General features: G+C 35.9%; 2 protein-coding genes, 1 long non-coding RNA gene and 1 pseudogene across 4 annotated transcripts; 2 read left to right on the forward strand and 2 right to left on the reverse strand.

The window, feature by feature from the left end:
- Nucleotides 1-4758: 4758 nt before the first annotated feature.
- On the forward strand, nt 4759-7165 carry LOC106317280 (ethylene-responsive transcription factor RAP2-2). Of its 2 annotated transcripts, XM_013755131.1 has the most exons (4): nt 4759-5198; nt 5904-6514; nt 6545-6765; nt 6866-7165. In XM_013755131.1, the coding sequence occupies exons 1-3, from the start codon at nt 4919-4921 to the stop codon at nt 6713-6715; spliced, it is 1062 nt and encodes a 353-aa protein (XP_013610585.1). In that variant the 5' UTR covers nt 4759-4918; the 3' UTR covers nt 6716-6765; nt 6866-7165. The 2 variants fall into 2 exon arrangements, with proteins under 2 accessions (XP_013610585.1, XP_013610578.1); XM_013755124.1 differs by having other exon boundaries at nt 5904-6765.
- A 257-nt stretch (nt 7166-7422) lies between these two features.
- On the forward strand, nt 7423-9228 carry LOC106339624 (annotated as a pseudogene).
- A 142-nt stretch (nt 9229-9370) lies between these two features.
- LOC106343078 (GDSL esterase/lipase At3g14220) lies at nt 9371-10947 on the reverse strand. Its single transcript, XM_013782206.1, has 5 exons — nt 10701-10947; nt 10489-10607; nt 10222-10422; nt 9835-10090; nt 9371-9746 (listed from the first exon to the last, which is right to left on the reverse strand). Exons 1-5 carry the CDS (start codon nt 10945-10947, stop codon nt 9490-9492), a joined length of 1080 nt encoding a protein of 359 aa, XP_013637660.1. The 3' UTR covers nt 9371-9489.
- A 4185-nt stretch (nt 10948-15132) lies between these two features.
- On the reverse strand, nt 15133-16033 carry LOC106301541. Its single transcript, XR_001262238.1, has 3 exons — nt 15818-16033; nt 15668-15736; nt 15133-15215 (listed from the first exon to the last, which is right to left on the reverse strand). It is a non-coding gene; the product is annotated as an uncharacterized LOC106301541 (long non-coding RNA).
- Between the last annotated feature and the right edge of the window lie 4283 nt (nt 16034-20316).

Consider the following 20316-nt stretch of genomic DNA (forward strand, 5'->3'; position numbering starts at 1 on the left):
AGAATGATAATATGCATCAGGCCATATAAGTGAGCATAGATATTCCCATCTCAGATTGAATACGGGTCATAAAACCAGACATACACCATCTTAAGAGATTTTGAATAAACCACCACATACATACATGTGCCGTCTAAGATAGAACCTCAAAAGAGGATTGGGAATATATAAGAATAAGATCTTCTCCACGAAATCAAAAGGACAATAAGATCTTCTCCACGAAATAAAAAGGACCGAGAGCCAAAACATGGGTGATCAAATAGTGGCCAGGTACGGATTGCATGAAACAAATGAATCTGAATATTAAAGGAGAAAGATTATAAGCTGGATAAAGAATGTTAAAAGTACGAATGGTTTTAACCATCATTGTCTTGGCAAAGATCCTCGGACTATACATTATGATTTAAGACGTCCAAAGAAAGATTATATAAAGCTAGCTACTTGAGAAGCTAATCGAAATGTCAGACACTGACCCGAGAAATGACTAATCAGCTTAGCACCAAATGAATGTCCTAGAAGAGACATAGTCAAGTTGCTATAGAGTCTATACAAGATAGACCAAGTGTTCCATAAGATAAAGGAATTTCGGATAGAAAAGAATGGTGCATAGAATACATATCCGAGATTATAAGAGAAACCATACCAGACATTGAGAAAAGGTTGCGCAGCTACACATCTAAGGTACCACACCATGTAGTCTTGGGACGCCAAGCTACTAGGTAATAAATGTCCTGGATAATAAGATCTCAAATCTGTAGATCATGTCTGGAACATAATGGAACCACATGAAAGTGTCGACATACACACACACATTTGTATAAAGATACATAAAGTTATAGCACTTGAACATAAAGAAATGAATGATGATCATGAACCCACGAAAGAGTACTCATACAATCATAAAAGATCATAGAGATTAGAAAAGATAAAACGTGGAGGTTCAAAGTATCTAAAAGAGAGATGGGCGTATTGGCCATATACATATACAGAAACGCCATCTGATCAACCAGTGAAATAGATGGATCTTGTGAGAAGTAAAGAAACCGTGAGAGATGTTCATGTTTTTCTACTAACAGCATTCAATTATAACTTGTTACACAAGGTACTCACAGAGATCAAAGGAACAGATTATAAGGAGATAAACTCCTATGTGGTGGATGTTGTTACAGATTTTGAAATTGAAAATGGTCTGGTCATAAGAAAGAAATTAGATACAAATGATGTAGTAAGCAGCATATGGATCACTGGATAAGATGAAAGAACAGCTTCGTTCCTAAGCTGATTCATGGACTGAAACATAAAGCAGCTGCATATAGTATGTAAAAGAAATTGATCACGCATGATCATTGATCTTGGAGTTGTATAAAAGATAATCCAATACAGTCCATATTTTGAAATTCCTTGTGATTATACTAAACCTAAAAGAGGTTAGTAGGCATAGAATAAATCTATGTGGGTGTCCGAACAAAAAGCGTCCGGCTCCGGCCCTTCAAATTAAAGATGTCCGACACTGTCCGTCTAAGGGCGTCCGATTCTTCAGCAAAGAACGTCTGGCTATCCCACTAGACGCGTCCAGCTTTTAAGACTAAAAGGCGTCTAGCCCTTCTTCTTGATCACGGGCTAGTAGAGACAAAGGATCGACCGGATACAAATGTATTGTAGTCCATAAGCTTGTGAAAGCCGAGATCTATGACCTAATAATATATATTTCAGTGTGTGATATAATCCACAGCAACAGAGGTCATGAGACACCATCAAGAGATGGATAAAGGACTACAATGTCCGAGATAGATATGGTATTGCTTAAAGCAAGAAAGATCGATGTCCACATGTGAGATACATGAGAGTGTTCGGCCACAGAGCCATAATGAGAGATTATAAAACTCACAGTAATGATCATTGATCTTGAACACTCATGAGACAAGTAGTAGACATGTATAGACGAGGTCTATGACCCAGACATGGATCAGCCAGATTGAGACATAGGTTCACGATAACTATGTCTAGTCCACTGTCCATAAGTACTTGGTTTATCCGACCGTAGTAAAGAGTTAAGAGTAGACGATCACGTCTAGACTATGGACACATGCAAACACGATTTGCAAAGACCAAATAAGTGATCTCTGAGAACAATATGGTTCATATTGTTTAGCACACATGCTTTACCGATGTAATCTTTCCATTATTATGTTTTAGTAGTTTTCCTATTTCCTGTTGTATTAGGATATGTACACTTTCCTTTTCTCTTTATCTTTTAATCCTTATATAAAGGAACCCGCATTATTCATTAATGATAACACAGAAATATTCGGTCTCTAAACTCTTCTATTTACAACATAAACAACGGATTATAAATTTTACAGTAAGTTTAACTATGAAGATGTGCGTAAGTGTGTGGTACAAGGAGGGACCCGGACAACGCAGACCTTGTCAGTTTGTTCATCAACTTGTCTTTCTTTTATCTCTTCCCAAGTCTCAATAAGCTTCCTGTCACACAAACGCACGTATATATGATGAATTGATAATCTCTAAAAAAAAATTTGTTTCCAGATATTTGCTGTCACTCCATGATAATATCATCTAGGGATGGGGTTCCTCTATTTTGATTCAACAGATTATGGAAGTCCAACCAATCTCGTCGACTCTTAACACATATAGATATTACTTCCTTGAAATCGGCAATCATGTGGGAATATGTATACAGTATACATTATTTCAACTACAGGCTGGCATGACCAGAATTAGAAGTATACATCTATGTATATGTAACGTATGTATATACCTCATACGTGGAAGATGTCATGTTGCTAGCTAATTGTTAATTTATTAATTTCGTTTTTTCTCAAATTTTATTATCTATAGTATTTTCATTAAATATAAAGATGTCTGTTGAATGTTAAATTTTGATACATCATTCATTTTCTGTTCAATAAAGCGGCCTGTTTAACTATTGTTTTTTGGCCATTGCTTAAATATATTTCGGTCTCTAGGTTTTTTGGCCATTGCTTAAACATTCATTGATAATGTTTAATTCTTTTTTTTCTCAAAAAAAGAATAGTATTATTGAATGATGCATGCACTTAAAACTTTTAAAATTTCATGGCCTCCTTTATTTACCATGGTTACACGGCTACACTTTGACGTATCTTTGGCACCGCTCGTGAAGATTATATGGCACGTTTTTCATTTTACCCTTACCTTTGATATGTACTATTATTTACGTCATTAGCACAGTATATGTTGTTATCATGCGATTCTACTACAAAAAGATGTTACAAGAGATAATGTTAAAATTGATCTAAACATCAATGAATCCAGAAGAGATAAATATTAGAGCTGGTATAGTAATAATATATTAATGAAAACTCAAACATTCTAAAATGTTATTAAACTCAAAACTTTAGAAAACTCAAACAATTCAGCTCAACTAATTTTCCTACTTTTAATTAGAAGATGTAGCTAACTTGATATGATATATTTTCCTTTCATTTCTCGAAAGTTTAATGAAAGTCTTCTACGACTTGTCATACCATCAAAGTGAGAAATTGTTTGATTAAAAAATTAAACTATATGAAGAAAATGTTTTAAGTTCCATTGAGATGCAACCTACCTGTACAGTACTAGTCTTACGAAATAACTCTACAGTCTAACTTTTTGAATAACTACTTATTATATTTTGTTTAATACATATATATCTCGATATAACTATAAACTATATATGCATAGATATTTAACATTTCAATGTCAAAGAAAAAAAGATATTTAACATTTCGATAAAAAAAAAAGAAAAAGATAAAAATAGCACTAAATCAAGTTTTTGTTCTCAAACTAGCACTCAAGTTCAAAAGTCACAAAAATAGCATTTAATGTTTTATCAAAAGTCACAAACTTAGGGTTTAGAGTTAAAAGGTGGGATTTATGATTTATGTTTAGGGTTTAGGGTTTAGGGTTTAGAGTTTAGAGTTTAGGGTTTAGGGTTTAAGGTTTAGGGTTGAGAAATGAGGTTTTGGGGATAAGATTTCAAATTTTGAAAAATAAAAAAATTAAAATTTTCAAAGAATAAACTTAGAAAATGCTATTTTGGTCATTTTAGTTTTGGAATGCTATTTTTGTGATATAAACTTAGAAAGGTATTATTTTGGAGATTTGTCCTAAAAAAAACACCGTGCCTAGATTTTCAATATATTTGTAAAACACCTTTGGTATAGTAGTTGAATATAATGTAAAAATCAACTTCTCTGTGTAATCACAATCAATAATTTGTTTAACTAATTGTACCATTAAAATAAAGTTTTTTTATTGAAACAAATAGGAAGAAATTAAAACTCAATCATACAACTCTCCCTTATATAGTCATGGGTTCAGATTTTTTATTTTTTTGGCTAAAAAGTTATGGGCTCAGATAAATACACATATATATTTATATTTTTTTTTGTGCAACTACATATGTATTTATATATATACACTAAAGTTATACTTTGAATGGAAAGTTAAAATTTAGTTAGTTTCATTGTCAATGTCATTGATGATTATCTTCCATATGCATAATGATCAAAATAATAAAATCCCCACCAATGATAACTTTTTATTTATGAGATTATAAGCAACAAATTGTAAATGATTATATCCACCAGCCTAAAAGATGAGAAATCACATTAACTTTAACAAATGTTTTTAACTCACAATGGCATTATTGTAGAACAACTTTCACAAGTAAGGGTACAATCGTAAGTAACCAAACTATATAATATACGACGCACCATTCTCAATCTTTCTGGAGAGTATCAAATTATCAAACCACAGCGAGAGAGAGAGAGAGAAAAAACAAAAGAGAACCCCAAAGAAGCTAATATTTACAGTTTCGCCGCAAAGTTTGTGTTTCTGAACATTTAACCCCCTCGAAGTTGAGTTATTCGCCATGTGTGGAGGAGCTATAATCTCCGATTTCATCCCTCCGCCGAGTTTCCGCCGCGTCACGAGCGAGTTTCTCTGGCCGGATCTGAAGAAGAGCAAGGGGAAAGCCTCGAAGAAGCGATCCGATTTCTTCGATCTGGACGACGAGTTCGAGGCTGATTTTCAAGGGTTTGAGGATGACGACGCGTCTTTTGACTGCGAAGACGATGATGATGAAGTCTTCGCTAAAGTGAAGCCCTTTGTCTTCACCGCGACCACCAAGCCCGTAGCTTCCCCTCCCACTGGTAAAATCTCTGGGATTGATTCGAATCTCGCTTTATGTGATTGGGTTTTGTGAGTGTTGGCGAAAGTTCGTTCCTTTTTGCCATTTCGTTAGGAAAGACGAGAGCTTTTTGATATGTGGTTTTGTGGATCTTCAATCATGATGTTCATCTCCCATGTTAGTTGTAGTTTCTTTTTTGGATTGTTATTGTTTCAACAGATCTGCTCGACTTTATCATGATTATTGACTTTTTTCCTATAAAGATTGAGAATTTGTGAAAGTATTTGAAAGGGGTTAGTTGACTTTTTACATTTATATGATCATTTTAAAGTTCATGAAATGGGTTTAGATCTGGTTGTTCAGAGGCTTTACTTAGTGTTTAATTGTTGTTTGAAAGTCTTTGTATGTTGTTGATTTTGTTTCTATGTTGATTACTTGGATCTTGGAGTTGCTAATGTCTAGATCTCGTAGCTCCCGGAGAGTTGCAGTTTTATAAATGATCATATGAGCGATTGATTGATTGTGTGTTTTGACTCTATTAGGTTCAGTTAGAGTCTGATTAATTGTTGTTTGGAAGTCTCTGGATGTTATTGATAATATTGATTTTCTTACCATGTTGATTATCTACTGGCTAGCTTACTGGGGTTTTGGAGTTGCCTATGTCCAGATCCCATAGAGAGTGATGCAGTTTTGATTGACTGATGCTATGTGTTTTTGACTCCATCAGGTTCAGTGTCTGGCAAGAAGATCATAGAGTCCGGTGGTCAAGCTGAGAAGTCTGCTAAGAGGAAGAGAAAGAATCAGTACAGGGGGATTAGGCAGCGCCCTTGGGGAAAATGGGCTGCTGAGATCCGTGATCCAAGAAAAGGCTCCAGGGAATGGCTTGGAACGTTTGACACCGCTGAGGAAGCTGCAAGAGCCTATGATGCAGCTGCACGCAGGATCCGCGGCAGTAAAGCTAAGGTGAATTTCCCAGAGGAGAGCAACAACAACCGTAGCGTCTCCCTGAAACGACCTTCTGCTAAGAAGCTGGTGGCTAAACCTAACCAAAGCCCAATTTCGGTTCAGCAGCCAATGAGTCAGTACTGCAACAACTCCTTTGGTGATGTGAGTTTCGTGGAAGAGAAGCCTCAGATGTACAACAATCAGTTTGGTTTAGCAAACTCGTACAACAACCAGTACTTCAGTTCTGATCAGGGCAGCAACTCATTTGACTGCTCTGAGTTTGGGCGGAGCGATCACGGTCCCAAGACACCTGAGATCTCTTCAATGCTGGTTAATAATAACCAAGCTCCGTTCATTGAAGTAACCAATGCAGCCAAGAAGCTCAAACCCAGCTCTGATGACTGGACAAGCAACAATGATCAGTCTGATGATCTGATGGCATACCTTGACAATGCCTTGTGGGAATCTCCATCTCCATTGGAAGTTGAAGCCATGCTGGGTGTAGATGCTGCCGCTGTGACTCAGGGAGAGGAGAACCCTATGGACCTATGGAGCTTAGATGATATCAATTACATGCTGGAAGGAGTCTTCTGAAGTGATCGATGGTTGCCTAGTTTGTTGTAAATAAAGTCATGTGTGTGTTGGTGAGTTTCAAACCCATTGTGGATTCAGTTGTGAAGACAAACAGTCTTGACTTTGTTTTGCTAATCTTACAGTTTGGTTTTTGTATTTCTTGTCTGGCAGGATTTTGCTGTTGAAGGGGGAATGGTACAAGTCACAACCTGCAGCTTATTGCATCGTTTTTATCTTATATATGAGTCTCTTTTAAATTCTCTGAAATAAATGGGGTGGTGATTAGTAAATAGAGGTATAATCTATCTAATGAGTCCTCTTCCTTCAGTTTTTTTCTTTCTTCTTTTCTAAGACAGCTTATTAAATCTATTAAGCTCTGTTTTTGATCTTGGTATCTTCACCCTCGCAAGTGTTTTGTTTTGTACCCATTATACAATGAAAACTATTTGGAAGCTCTGTTTGTAATGTGAATCTTTCCCTGTCTAACAAATGTTACTTTATTGCTATAATATTTGCCTATAATTAGATTAACAAGTACTAAATAATTTTAATAGTCAAATAATAAAATGGAAGTAAGTTGGGAAGAATAGAGCGGTGGAGATTAGTGCAGGAGAAAAGAGCTTACAACAGAGGAGCTCTCCTCATTGCTAAGAGTGTAACTAAAGGTGGTCAGCTACAATCATATGTCGCGGCAGGTCCTCCTAAATGGTTATTTAATTACTTTGACAATGAGGAAGTCCAATCCTCTGTTTAGTGGAAGTGTAACTAAAGGTGGTCAGCTACAATCATATGTACCGGCAGGTCCTCCTAAATGGTTACTTAATTACTTTGACAATGAGGAAGTCCAATCCTCTGTTTAGTGGCTATGAGTAGTCTTTTGAATTCATTTTTTGGTATAGGTATGGCGACTGAAAGTGTAATAGTCGTAGACTCTTACTCAAGGGCTGACTTGATGATTGTGGGGGTGTTTTTTGTGGGCTGGAGTGATAGCTTTGTAATGGTTTGGAAACAATTGTTAAGGTCAATATAATCTAACAGATGACTTAAAAAAAAATAAGTGTTTGCGATAATGGGATTAGGTTAATGTAGATAAAAATAAAGTTTGTTATATTGAGTCTTTTTTGAATCACGATATCAAGGGTAATTTAAATGATCTAGATTATTAACAAAATTGATATTTTTTTAATGTTTCTTGTTATATATCCACTCTATCCAAATTGTTTTAAACATTTGATCTATTTATTTTTCATTAGAACGTGATATCGTTGGGAAGCCAGTTAAACAACTTCGAGAATGTGGAGAAGATGTTGAAAGATAGATTAGGAGATGCAGAGACCAAGAGGATAATCTCGAGAGCTGTTTATCTCATTCATATTGGTCCTAACGACTATTTTTATTCTTTATCTGTTAATGCCTCTAATTTTCAATCCAAAACCAAAGACACATTCGTAGATTATGGTATCGGTAACACCACGACAGTGATCGAGGTAAATATAAGAGAAAAAAACAAAAATAACACTAAATCAAGTTTATGTTCTCAAACTAGCACTCAAGGTCAAAAGTCACAAAAATAGCACTTAATGTTTTATCAAAAGTCACAAACTTAGGGTTTAGAGTTAAAGGGTGGGGTTTAGGATTTAGGGTTTAGGGTTTAGAGTTTAGGGTTTGGGGATAAGATTTCAAATTTTGAAAAAAAAAAAAAATTAAAATTTTCAAAGGATAAACTTAGAAAGATGCTATTTTGGTCATTTTAGTTTTTGAGTGCTATTTTTGTGATATAAACTTAGAAAGGTGCTATTTTGGAGATTTGTCCTAAATATAAACAAACCTACTATTTTATATATTTGATAGGTCATAATGTTACCACAAAGTGGTGATCACATAATCTCCATATATACTAAGCTACTAATTTATCATAATTCATATGATTTGTTGTAAACTTTGTAGGGAATAATATAAAATCGGAGGAAGGAAGTTTGGGATCATGAACATAGGTCGAATCGACTGTATCCCGGAACTGCTAGCACTGGATCCGACAAGAATAGGGTCATGTTTCGAACCCATCAATGAGTTGACAAAACTTCACAACGTAAAAATTTCAAATGTTTCGAGAGATATACAGGGCCAATTACCCGATTTCAAATACTCTCTTTTCGACCTCTACACTGCTGATACTGAAACTATGGCCAATCCCACAAAACACGGTATCAAGCATTTGCATGTTACTATTATTATTATTATTGATTTACTGTAATGTCTTATGTATGCGAAGCTTATATAATGCTCATGTTTCAATTGTAAGTATAGGTTTTAAGGAAGTGAAGAAAGCTTGTTGTGGAAGTGGACCGTTCTGGGGAAGCCGTACGTGTGGGTACCAAGAAGGAATGTCACATGGCTACGAGTTATGCGATAACGTTAGTGACTATATGTTCTTCGATGGCTCACATACGACTGAGAAGGCTAATCAACAGACCGCTGAGTTGATGTGGGATGGTCCGTCCGATCTTGTCGGACCCTACAATCTTAAGACCTAGTTTCAAAACTTTTAATTAATTTAAAGATTCCAGAATATATGGCTGACCTTCTTACAAACGGCATTAAATTTGATGGTTGTATGATAATAATAATAATAATTTGAAAATTTACATAGATTGTTGCCAGATTTTGAAGATCATAATCAAGAAACGGTACTTTTTGTTTATTCTCAATGGAAAATGAGTTTTATAGCTTACAAACAAACGGCCGTTTACTTATTTCACAAAGAAACAGTCAAACAGAACGAAACTAGGGCTTTTCTAGATTTCTTGCGCTGGAAGAAAAGTCACCGATTTACCTACAAGATCCCTTATGTTCACCGGATAGACAACATGTCTGTCTCCAGCATAGAACAGATTGGCAATCTCTTCATCAGTTTTCTCAGTGTTGTGACGCCCGTCAAAGAACAAAAATCCTTTCTGGTAACTGCAGAGTTTCGAATGCACGTTGCTATAGCCACACCCGAACGCATTTCTCGATCCAGTACCGCAGCAAGAGGTCGTCGTATCAGTATACCCTAACCATCAAAACCGCGATTTTCAAATTATAATTACTAGAAAAAATATATCATAAATGCTTTTAAAAAGGAAATTTTCTTTAATTACCGTGGCATGATGGTTCATTGATCCTGCGGAGAATTTCACCGTTGAAATCAAAGACGCTGTACCGTAAGCTACGGAATCTTACGGTGATAGCAAAGAGCACATGACCAAGCCGTTCATTGTGTGTTTTCACCATAAAGTTAACCATCTCCATACAACTTTCACCTGTCTTAAACTCTTGTCTCACTATTGGTAAACAACCAAGCGGTCCCAAGTTCTGTACCGCAAACTTTCTCGCCCCACCTGACTTGTACAAACTCTGCATATCACAAATACATTTCCCGGTTCAGTGTTGACCAATAATAAATTCCCACTACGATCAAAATCTCCTCAAAGTTAGACCGGACCAGATCTAAACCGTTCCAGTAACTTTTGTAGAAACCTACATACCATTAGATCTCTGGATAGCTTTTGAAGAACACGGGCAACAAAAGCAACTTGCTCCACAGGATTAGCATTTGGATGAGCCTTGGCGAAATTTAAGTAATCATCAGCTCCGATGTTGATCATGTATATAGCTTCTGCTCGTTCTTTATCGCTCCACTTCTTATGTAACTCAATAAACTTCAATATCTGTTGTCCAAAACTCATCTGCCAAAACAAGAAAGTCATTACAAATCCACTTTAGTCTTAAAGCGTAAAAAGACAAAAGCGTACAGTGTCAGATGGAGATCCAAGAACAGTTGCTCCAGAAATGGCAAAGCTTGCTCCACGAGAGAGATCACCTTTTGGATCAAGAACCGGAGGTACAGGTTCTTGATTACCAACCAATCGACCTGGTTGCAGTTACATCATAATCAGTTACAAGAACTTTAGAAAGAAGTACAAGACTTGCATGTACTTGTTTCATATGTTATGTGTATATGTACCGATGAAATCTGGGACAATGTTGCCGTCCGACCAACGACCGGTCGGAAAGTCGATGGACTCGCCGTATGGCCAGGTGGTGGCCGGATCGAACGCTGATGAGAAGAACTTGGTGTTGCCTACATCGTAGGAAGAGTCGCCGAAGGTGAACAAGAGAGGTGGCTCGCCGGCAACGTTTGCCGGGAAACTGGCGAGTGTAAAAGACGCTAATAACCCTGCGAAGATAATTAAATTACGGTTGATTGCCATTTTTGTCTTTGACAGTGGAGTTGTGACTTGTACTTGTGTCTGCACTTTTATACTTGTTGTCTGAAGTGTTTGTTATGTGATCTACTAAACCAAACCAAACCGAGATTAACTCGGTTGGTTGATTTTTATGTAGAAGTAAACCATTTTAAACCGAAACTAACCGCTTTAATTACGTTTGTCGTAGACTCACATAACTGATGTGTGATCCACGATCCATATTTAATTCAGTCAGTGGGTGGGGGAGAGTTGTGAATCATGTGATGTTTTTTTTTTTCCGTCGATAATTTTATTAAAAAGGAAACGGGCCAAGCCCATGGCCGAAGCCCAAGTGCAAGCGTACTGAAACAAAAGCCCATAATACAAACCGGGCAATTACAACGAACAGGCCGAAGCCAAAAGGGAAAGCACGGCCCAACCGGCCCAATACACAAATGCGGGCAGTTCGCCCTAGTCGCGCCGAATCGAGACGGCCACCGACACCATTTTTCGGCGGAGCTCCTAACCTGCTGAGCCTCCACACCTCCGTAGTTGTTCTCCGCAGCCAAGTCTTCACGCCGGAGAGTTCATCGACCACGTGCGATCATCTCCGACTTTGCACCACCAAACACTTTGGACAGGCGGCGGAGAAACACCACACTTTTCCTGATTAGGAACCGGAACGAATAATATACTTATCTTGATTGGTGTGGACAGAGTAAATATTAATAAATCATGTTTTCTTGGAATGTTTACTAGCGGTTCAAACATGAGTGCTTTCTTAGATTTCTTTTTATTCACAAATTTGTTTAATGTTCTTAATTTTACTATTAAATACAGATTGTTTTTTTTATTAAATACAGATTGTTTCTTTGTGGAGATTACCAAAGAAAATTGAAAAGGGTAGCTGTGCTCTCGTGCAAACTTCTACCATCATACATGGGCTTATTCACTGTCGCCATTTGCTTCAAAATCTGGGCTTCAACATAGTAAGTCACTTGACGAACAAACGGGTAAAGTTGATCCATCACTTCGCTAACTGGGCTTCTACATGGGCTTCAACATCTGTTCCAAAATCCTGGTTCATTTTGGTTCTCTATATATCTTTTTTATTAATCTAAAGTTTTTTTCTTTAACAAAGGGCTTTTTGGTTGTGATCTAAAGTTGGTTCTTGTAAAACAATGGTCACCACTCACCACTTTTTTTTTCCCCATCTGTTAATATTCATTCAAAGTTCAAATACATTATTGATCCTAAACCGGCAGATTACATGAAATCCCCAGAATCAAGAGCCCAAAGAAAGACAACTAGAACCCACACCGGGGTTACTTACAAACACAATACTACTGAAAGTTCAAGGGAAGGCAACTAAAACCCACAACGGGGTAACTTACGAACACAACACTAAGAAGACATAGAATCTACGATAAACACATCAACCTTAAACCATCTAAACAAAGGCAAAGTACAGTCCAATGCAATAACCTCCTAAGTAGCAGAGAGCAGTGATCTGGATATATCAACGCTGGTCCTCAACCAGCCAAATGATACAATCCACTTGTAGAACAGAAGACACTATGCCTACTCAACTCGGCCGCCTAAGGCCTGCCAAAACGATATCATCCCCACTAGTAACCAAGAACCAAGACTTCACAATCACAAGAAGGATCGCTTCACGATACACACAACTTTCGGATACGGCTTGAACACACTCTCTGACTTCCAAACCTCCACATAATCAAGTCTCAAAGGTCGACTCCCGGACAAGGATGAAACATGCTCCTTCACCGGATTCCAGAAGTTCGAGCATATCACCAGAAGTTCGAGCATATCAACATGCTCCTTCGGGGGTAGAGATCCGCCGCACTAGGTTAGGTCTTGTTCTCAGATCCGTCGGGGGTGGGGGGGGAGAGCGTTTTTTTTTTTTTTTGTAACTGTTGGGTTTGGTCTTCAGTTCATCTCAGGAACATCTCGTGCAGAGACAAGAGCTGGTCAAGCCTATGTGCATCAGATACTCTAACTGGACAAGAAGGTTTCAAGTGGAAGAGATATTTGAAAGACGCTGGACGACTTAGAGTCTTTGGGCTTTGTTCTGGAGTCACGTGGGACAACACGTGAGAAGCCCCTTCTTCTGGAATAAAACAGAGATTGACGACGTCTTCAGAGTAACGAATTAAGCTTCTTCAAGACTTCTTCAATGATGATTCTTTGAGAAGTGAGAGAGAGAGATCTAGAGAGAGTGAGGTTTGTTCATTCTCGGGTTCTAGGGTTCTTTCATTTTTCCCTTCCTCTTGTAAGCAAACTGGATTGTGGTTTTGCGGTGAGCGATGGCTTTATACACACCACCACCGGAGGTGGTTTCCGGTGAGATATAGTGGAGGCAGTTAGGGAGCAAGAGTTCTCCCCTCCGGATTTAACCGTTCTTTAACACGATGAACCGGGTGAACATATCGGTGTGCACAAGTGTTTATAGCTTTCGAATCTGTGAATCATGATTGGTGGAATCTGGTTTGATTCCTCAACAGTAACCTTGGAGTTTTGTTACATTTGTTACAAGAAAACAAAAATGGTGTGACATTTACCAAAATCTAGGATTTTTAACTGTTTACACATAAATCAAAGAACCTCATTCTGTTTATATTCCATGAAGTTTGTAACGCTCATATATATTCTTCATTATTTTCTACAGACGCATATACATATGTCCATATATATTACCACTATGTTACAGTTTACTATCACTTCCTTTGTTCTATCATTTATCGGTTTTTATTTTTACTTTCTTTTTTGTTGCGAGTATGCCAACATTATTACAGTATAATGGATCCATCGCACATTATTATTCAGTTAAGTGTATTGGATGAAAGTGGCACTAAGATAGAAGACATTTTAGAATATTTTCATTTGTGCTTTTTTTTGTCTAAATTTAACCCCCCAAAAAAACAACTAAAACAAATAAAATATTTGTTTGTTTAGTTATTACATGTTGGTTTTAAGTATTCTGATGTACACAGTACAGTTTTTACATTTTCCCATTTTTTATTAGAGATAAGTTGATTTGTTTGTAACGTGACACTAAAATGGCATTGTTTAGGACTAAAAAGTCATTAGTTGGTTGAACTTAGTAATAAATCCCAGAACAAGAAAAGGAAGGGAAGATGAAGGAGTGGTTGCCGAAAAAAGACACATGGTCCCTCAATCATTAGAAATTTCATTAGTTTCCACATTTTCGACTCTAACTAGTCACCTTTCCCCATTCTCTGTTTTTTTATCTCTTTAATACACTCGTTAATTCAGAGTTAAACTATAGAGTTTGTAAGCTTTCAGCCTTTCGCTGACGCGATTACGCAAAATATCCAAGTACATGACCAAATTTCTATGTTCATCAATGATGATGTTTTTCTAGCCTAAAGTCCACTGGTATAGTTTTTTTTTTTTTTATAAACAGGAGGTTCAATGGTGACCCGTAATCCGCACGTGGTTTCCGTTTGCCCAAAGGCCCGTAGTCCGCATGTGGTTTCCGATTGCCAACCATCTAATCCCCCTGGCCCGAAACCAGCCGGCACTAATATCCATTACCCAAGTACCCGGCACCAACGCCGCGTTAACTTTAAACTTGGGGTGGACGTAAAGCATTCCGTGGCCACAGGAAGTATCGAACTCGGATCCGTATCGGTTGTGGTAACTACCTCAAGACCTTTAGCCCACCACCCCATGGTTGAGTCTATTGTTATCCCTTGAACTTTGGTGTGTAATTGAAAAAGCAGATATATTTTGTCTAGTTTTAAAACTTTAACCAATTTGAAATAAATTATTGTTAGTTTTCAGACGCACATACGGATAGGAAATAGCATTGGAGGATGTTCAAGTCTTAGTCATTTAACCGTCAAAAAAGATATAAATTATTAAATAGCTTCGTTCTCAAAATGTTTACGATAGAACACAATCAAATACACAAATAAAATCATATTGTTACTCGGGACAATTAGCTTAATATCATAAAAAGAGGCCTAATTTAGAAAACTATCCAATAAGTGACAATAGAAGTCTAAGCTCTATTTCTTTCGGCTGAAATGGACGAAAGTACCCTCGCTTCTGACATAGAATATGACGACTTGCAGCTTGTAAAGTACGAGTGGGATTTTCTAACAGATACCGAAGGTGACTGTGGCAGACGTATGCCTGAGCTATTCTTCTTTTCCTTCACCTCAGTTTGTGTGTCCATATCTTAGACGCTATCTCCAATGTTGCGTAAAGAAACCCCACTTATTTACGGTTTTAAATTTGAGGCACTGTGGATAATAAAGTAGATTATAAGTCTTAGCTGAAAGAGAGAGTGTTGGGTTAGGAGAGAGGCGAAAATGAAAACTGTATGTGAAAATGAAAAAAAGTTTGGAATTCTATTGACAGTTAACGTTATCGCCAAAGTAAGAAGATATGCATGAATGGATTTTTGAGCCACATTAATAGCTTTCTAAAACAAAATGGATTGGATGCAGAGAGATCCATATATATTTTTTATTAATTTTGAATTGTTCTTGATTTTCAGAGATACATGAACTATGGGCCAGTTGGTGAGGCTTGTCGTCGGTGACTGGGAGAGAAGAGGACCAGGACTTTGGAAATTCCACGTGGATCACACTAGGGGTAAATATGATGCTGTCCTAAAGGAGAACGAGAGCTACAACTCAGTGATTAAAATGGTACGTTCAAAGTACAAACTCGATCAGCTCTTGTTACTTACAGAGCTGGTGCTGTTGACATATGACTTCCCTGAGTATATGACTGCTTCAGGAGATTATACATCACCGCCCTTTGAGATTAAAGAAAATAGTGATGTGGAGATGTTTATGGCGATTAAGATTGATCATGTGGGTTTGGAGATGTATGTTACCTTTGGCTACAGAGATGTAGATTCATTAGTGTCTCTTCGATTAATCCCGCCTCCTGACACAACAATGGTGTGTTTCGGGAGACGATGTTGTATGAAAAGCAGAGTAGTATTGTCAGCTAGGGATGCACTGTATGGTTAGGTGCGTAGGGGCAAAACGGACATTAGAATTTTTTCTGTATAACTATGGTAATCGCTTAATATAAGGGATAAATTGTGGTCGCTAATTTTCCCTCGTTACTCCGACCTTTTGTATTATGAAAAAAGGACGATAATGTTTACTACAAAACTTTTCAGTGATGATTAGGTCTGGAACGGATTCGGATTTGTGGTGTCTGGATATTCGTATTTTGGATATCGGTCTCTATATTCTATTACCCGCGGATATGCGGATTCGGATCCGGATCCGTAAGAATATTTAAATAATAATAATACTAAAATTTTAAAAATGATACATAAATTAAATTTTTGTACAAGATTTATAAATATGTCTATAATATTGTAAAAATCAACTAAAAACTAAAATATAGTATTATAAACTTAATTTATGTATAAATATTAATATATAAAATATAAATATTAATGAAATTTAAAAATTTAATGTGTTTTGAAAATACGGATCCGGATATCCAGACTTAAAAATTAAGATATCCGGATCTGGATTCGGTTTGGACAGATCCAAGATTTTACTATTTGGATTTAGATCTGGACATCTCGGATATCCTATTTTTTTAGCGGAACTGGAGCGGATCTCGAATCGAATCTGTATCTCGGATAATAAGCCTAGGCCTACTGATGATAAGTTTAGTTGTTTAACGTTTTCACGAGAATCTGATTATTTATCAGCTTTATTTCTAAAAGAAGAAAGAGGAAAAAATATAAAAGAGAAACCAATGATTGCTTACAAAATCTCCACGTCACGTAGCAGAAATGTTAAGAGTGAGTTGCAATTTAAATAGTTAATTACGTAGAAAAATGGCTGCCACGGTGGTCCAGACAAAATCCACGTGATGCTCGTTGTTATACGATAATAGGCCTATGCTGTGCCACGACACTAAGCTAGTTGTCTCCAGTCCTCATTTCAGGATATTTCTCATGCTGTGATAGTACAGATCTTCGTGGTTTCCTAGCCGTCGGATATACAAATCCAACGGTTCGGAGAGTTATATATAAATTTTTTTTTTGCCAAAGGTTCTGAATGTTATTTTGGTTGAGAAAGTATGGATGAATTGCAACTATTGCATTAATGCAACTATGTAAGACCCTTAATATTATAAGTTGAAACGTGAATCATTTGACAAGTGGAGCAATTAGCTAGGTTTGCCTATTTATTTTGAGTGGGTGTCAAAAAAAAACTATTTTAGAATGCCTTTGGTCCAAAAAAAAACTATTTATTTTGAGTGCGAGTTATAACTAGAACATTTTAGCAAAATTAGAATTATAACTAGAACGATTTTTAGATAATTCAATATCAAAATACTAAACAATGCAGATAGAATATGAAGTGAATATAATGACATTAGTTGAAACGTGTATCATTTGCAAAAACTTTGACTAAGGAAGATATGGAAATTTTTAGATAATGACATAAGTTGAAACGTGTATATAAGGAAGATCTGGAAATTTTGGTAAACGAAAGAAATAGTTACACCAAAAAACTCTTTAAGTTCGGAATTAAATTATGATCATCTCATTACCAAGTTGAAGAGGGAATATACGCGATGATTATTCGCGCACATGAGGGGAATAAAATATATTCCCTCCGTTCCAAAAATAATATGTTTTAGATTTTTTACTTGTTCCACAAAGATAGATTTTCTATATGTTTAAAGTATTTTTTTATACTTTTAAAAAAAATTAAATGAAAACATTTGAATTGATTAAATTTCATTAGTGAAAAATTATTGAAAAAAGTATAATAAAGTAAAAAACAATTTAAATTATAAACATTTATTGAATTCTTAATAAACGTGAACACTTTAGAAAATCTTACTTTCGGAAACAGAAAGAGTATATTCTAATAATTGTTGAATACAAACTTTGACCCTTCAACTATAATTATATCATTCATAAGCCCTATATATATTAGTCTGAATATTTATTAAATGTGATTTTTACTCATATGGTTTTATGATCATTTGTATTTTATTATAACAAAAACTTTAAACTATAGATCATAAAATTTTCAATGTAAGACTTTTAATAATTTCGTTATTTATAGGCGTTTTTAAAATTCAAAATATAACATATATGAAAAAGCTAAAATTTTCTATTATATGGTTAATATGATTGTTTAATTTATTTTAATAATATAAAATTTAAAAAATAAATGGAATATATGTAAATTGTTGTCAAATCCTTATTACAAAAATCATCAGTTGTCAAATATATATTTTATTCACTTTTGGTAATTCCGTAACTTTTATTTAAGAAAAAAATGAAAAATAATAATAATAGATTGTTAATTAATTTCATGGTTAGTTTAATGAGAAGTATATAATATAGTGAACCAACATATTTTTCTAGACACTTTAAGAACAATTTTAGTGATGATACGTGTGATAGTTAAAATGTTGTCATGGTTAAAATATTGTCATGTTTCTCTTTTAATACATGAGACTAGTATATTCTCCTTTTTTGCTAATAATAATAGGGAAGTTTACTTAAATATACAAAATTTTAGGACAATTGACAAGAATCATACAGATCTTTTTTTATTACTGTCATTTTTTAAATACCAAGCGTGCCCTTTTTTTACGTTATGAGAAAAAACATATTTACAGGAATGCCATTACTTTTCGCTGCCACATAACCAAAAACCCGGCGCCACGTAGGAATTATGTTCCGTGTTTTCATTAAGCCAGCCGTAATTCGCTACATACGTCGTTACAGCTGATTTATATCTACATGTTGGCTGAATAAACAAACGCGGCTGAGTTAAGAGGAAAATGCTGACTTAAGAACATAAGTCAGCCGGACGGTACGGTTGAATTACAAAAATATGGTTGATTTATGAGATAAAGGCTGACTTACAGACAAAGGTTACGGTTGACTTATATATCGGCGGTTTGTCTTCTGGAAAATTTGGCTGAGTTGTAACTAAGAGACGGCTGAGTTATGTTTCCCCAGCTGAGTTAATGAATATCGACTGGCTGAGTTATATAATTTACGGCTGACTAATGTGATGTTGTTACGGCTGAGTTTATGATTAGTCGGCCGTAATAGGATGGATTAACAGTAAAGTCAGCTCGGTTACAGCTGACTTATTAGCGAAAGATTAATTACCAGAATATCATTCGTGTGACGGCTGATCTATGTGACGATACGGCTAATTTATCGTTTTTCATCCTAATTACGGCTGATTAAGGATCAAAAGATTAATTACTGAAATATTTCCATGGTTCGGCTGACTTACATTGTAAATGAGAGCTGATTTACGGAGGCTGAGTTATATATTTGTTTGTCGGCTGATTAACCGATTTTCCATGTCATCCGCCATGTCATCAACTCGGATTTGCCATGTCATTGCTAACGAACTACTTTAAAACTACGTTTGTCTGTCTGTTCATCTTTTTTCTTCATCTTCTTTATCTATCTATATATCTATCTTCTTCATCTTATTCTTCATCTTTCTCCGAGATCTTATGGATCCGATAATTATTGTTTATGGTAAGTGGATTAAGAAAAACAGATATGTATTCAACGCCGATAGTAGAGAGTGTAGAGTTCTGCATTTAAATGAGAAAACAAAACATGAAGAATTCGCAAAGTCTGTACTCGATGATTACAGATTGAATGAATTGAGAACAAGAGATTAAATTCGCAACAACAGATATGTATTCAACGAACGACACTCCACCAGTTTACGGAGAACAAGGATGACGAAATGAATCGGAATGACAGAGCAAGAGAGACGATGAAAAGAATTGGGTTTTAATGTTTTGTATTACGGCTGGGTTTTGGGTTTTAATGTTTTACATTACGACTGAGTTATATAAACATGTTACGATTATATTGGGTTTTCTTGATTAGTATAACGGCTGAGGTATGGATTTTAATATTTTCGTATTACGACTGAGTTATCGTTAATTTCTGCCTTATTTAACTTTTTAAACTCCACGTGATTATCGTCTCCATGTTATAAATGGCCTTGATATTAGTTATGAGCCGTCAAATCAAGAAAGACGAAACGTCCCATTATTATAAGGCGTTTAATATTATAAAAAAGGATTACCGTGAATGTTAAATCAGTTTTTAAATACTAAAGTATCGTCTCGATGTTATAAAAGCCTCAATATTAGTTCTGAGCCGCATTTTCCATACTCAGCCGTCCCAAAGTATCAATCCTAAAACTCGATGGGCCATGATAAAACCCAAAATATTAACGGCTGAGTTATGTTAATATTAATGGCTGAGTTATATTATGAGTTAAATAATAAAGTATTACCGTCTCGATCTCTACGAAGGCGTCGATGTTATATTAACCAACATGGCTGAGTTTT

This window comes from Brassica oleracea, chromosome C1 (assembly GCF_000695525.1).
Source record: "Brassica oleracea var. oleracea cultivar TO1000 chromosome C1, BOL, whole genome shotgun sequence".
NCBI classification, from domain to species: domain Eukaryota; kingdom Viridiplantae; phylum Streptophyta; class Magnoliopsida; order Brassicales; family Brassicaceae; genus Brassica; species Brassica oleracea.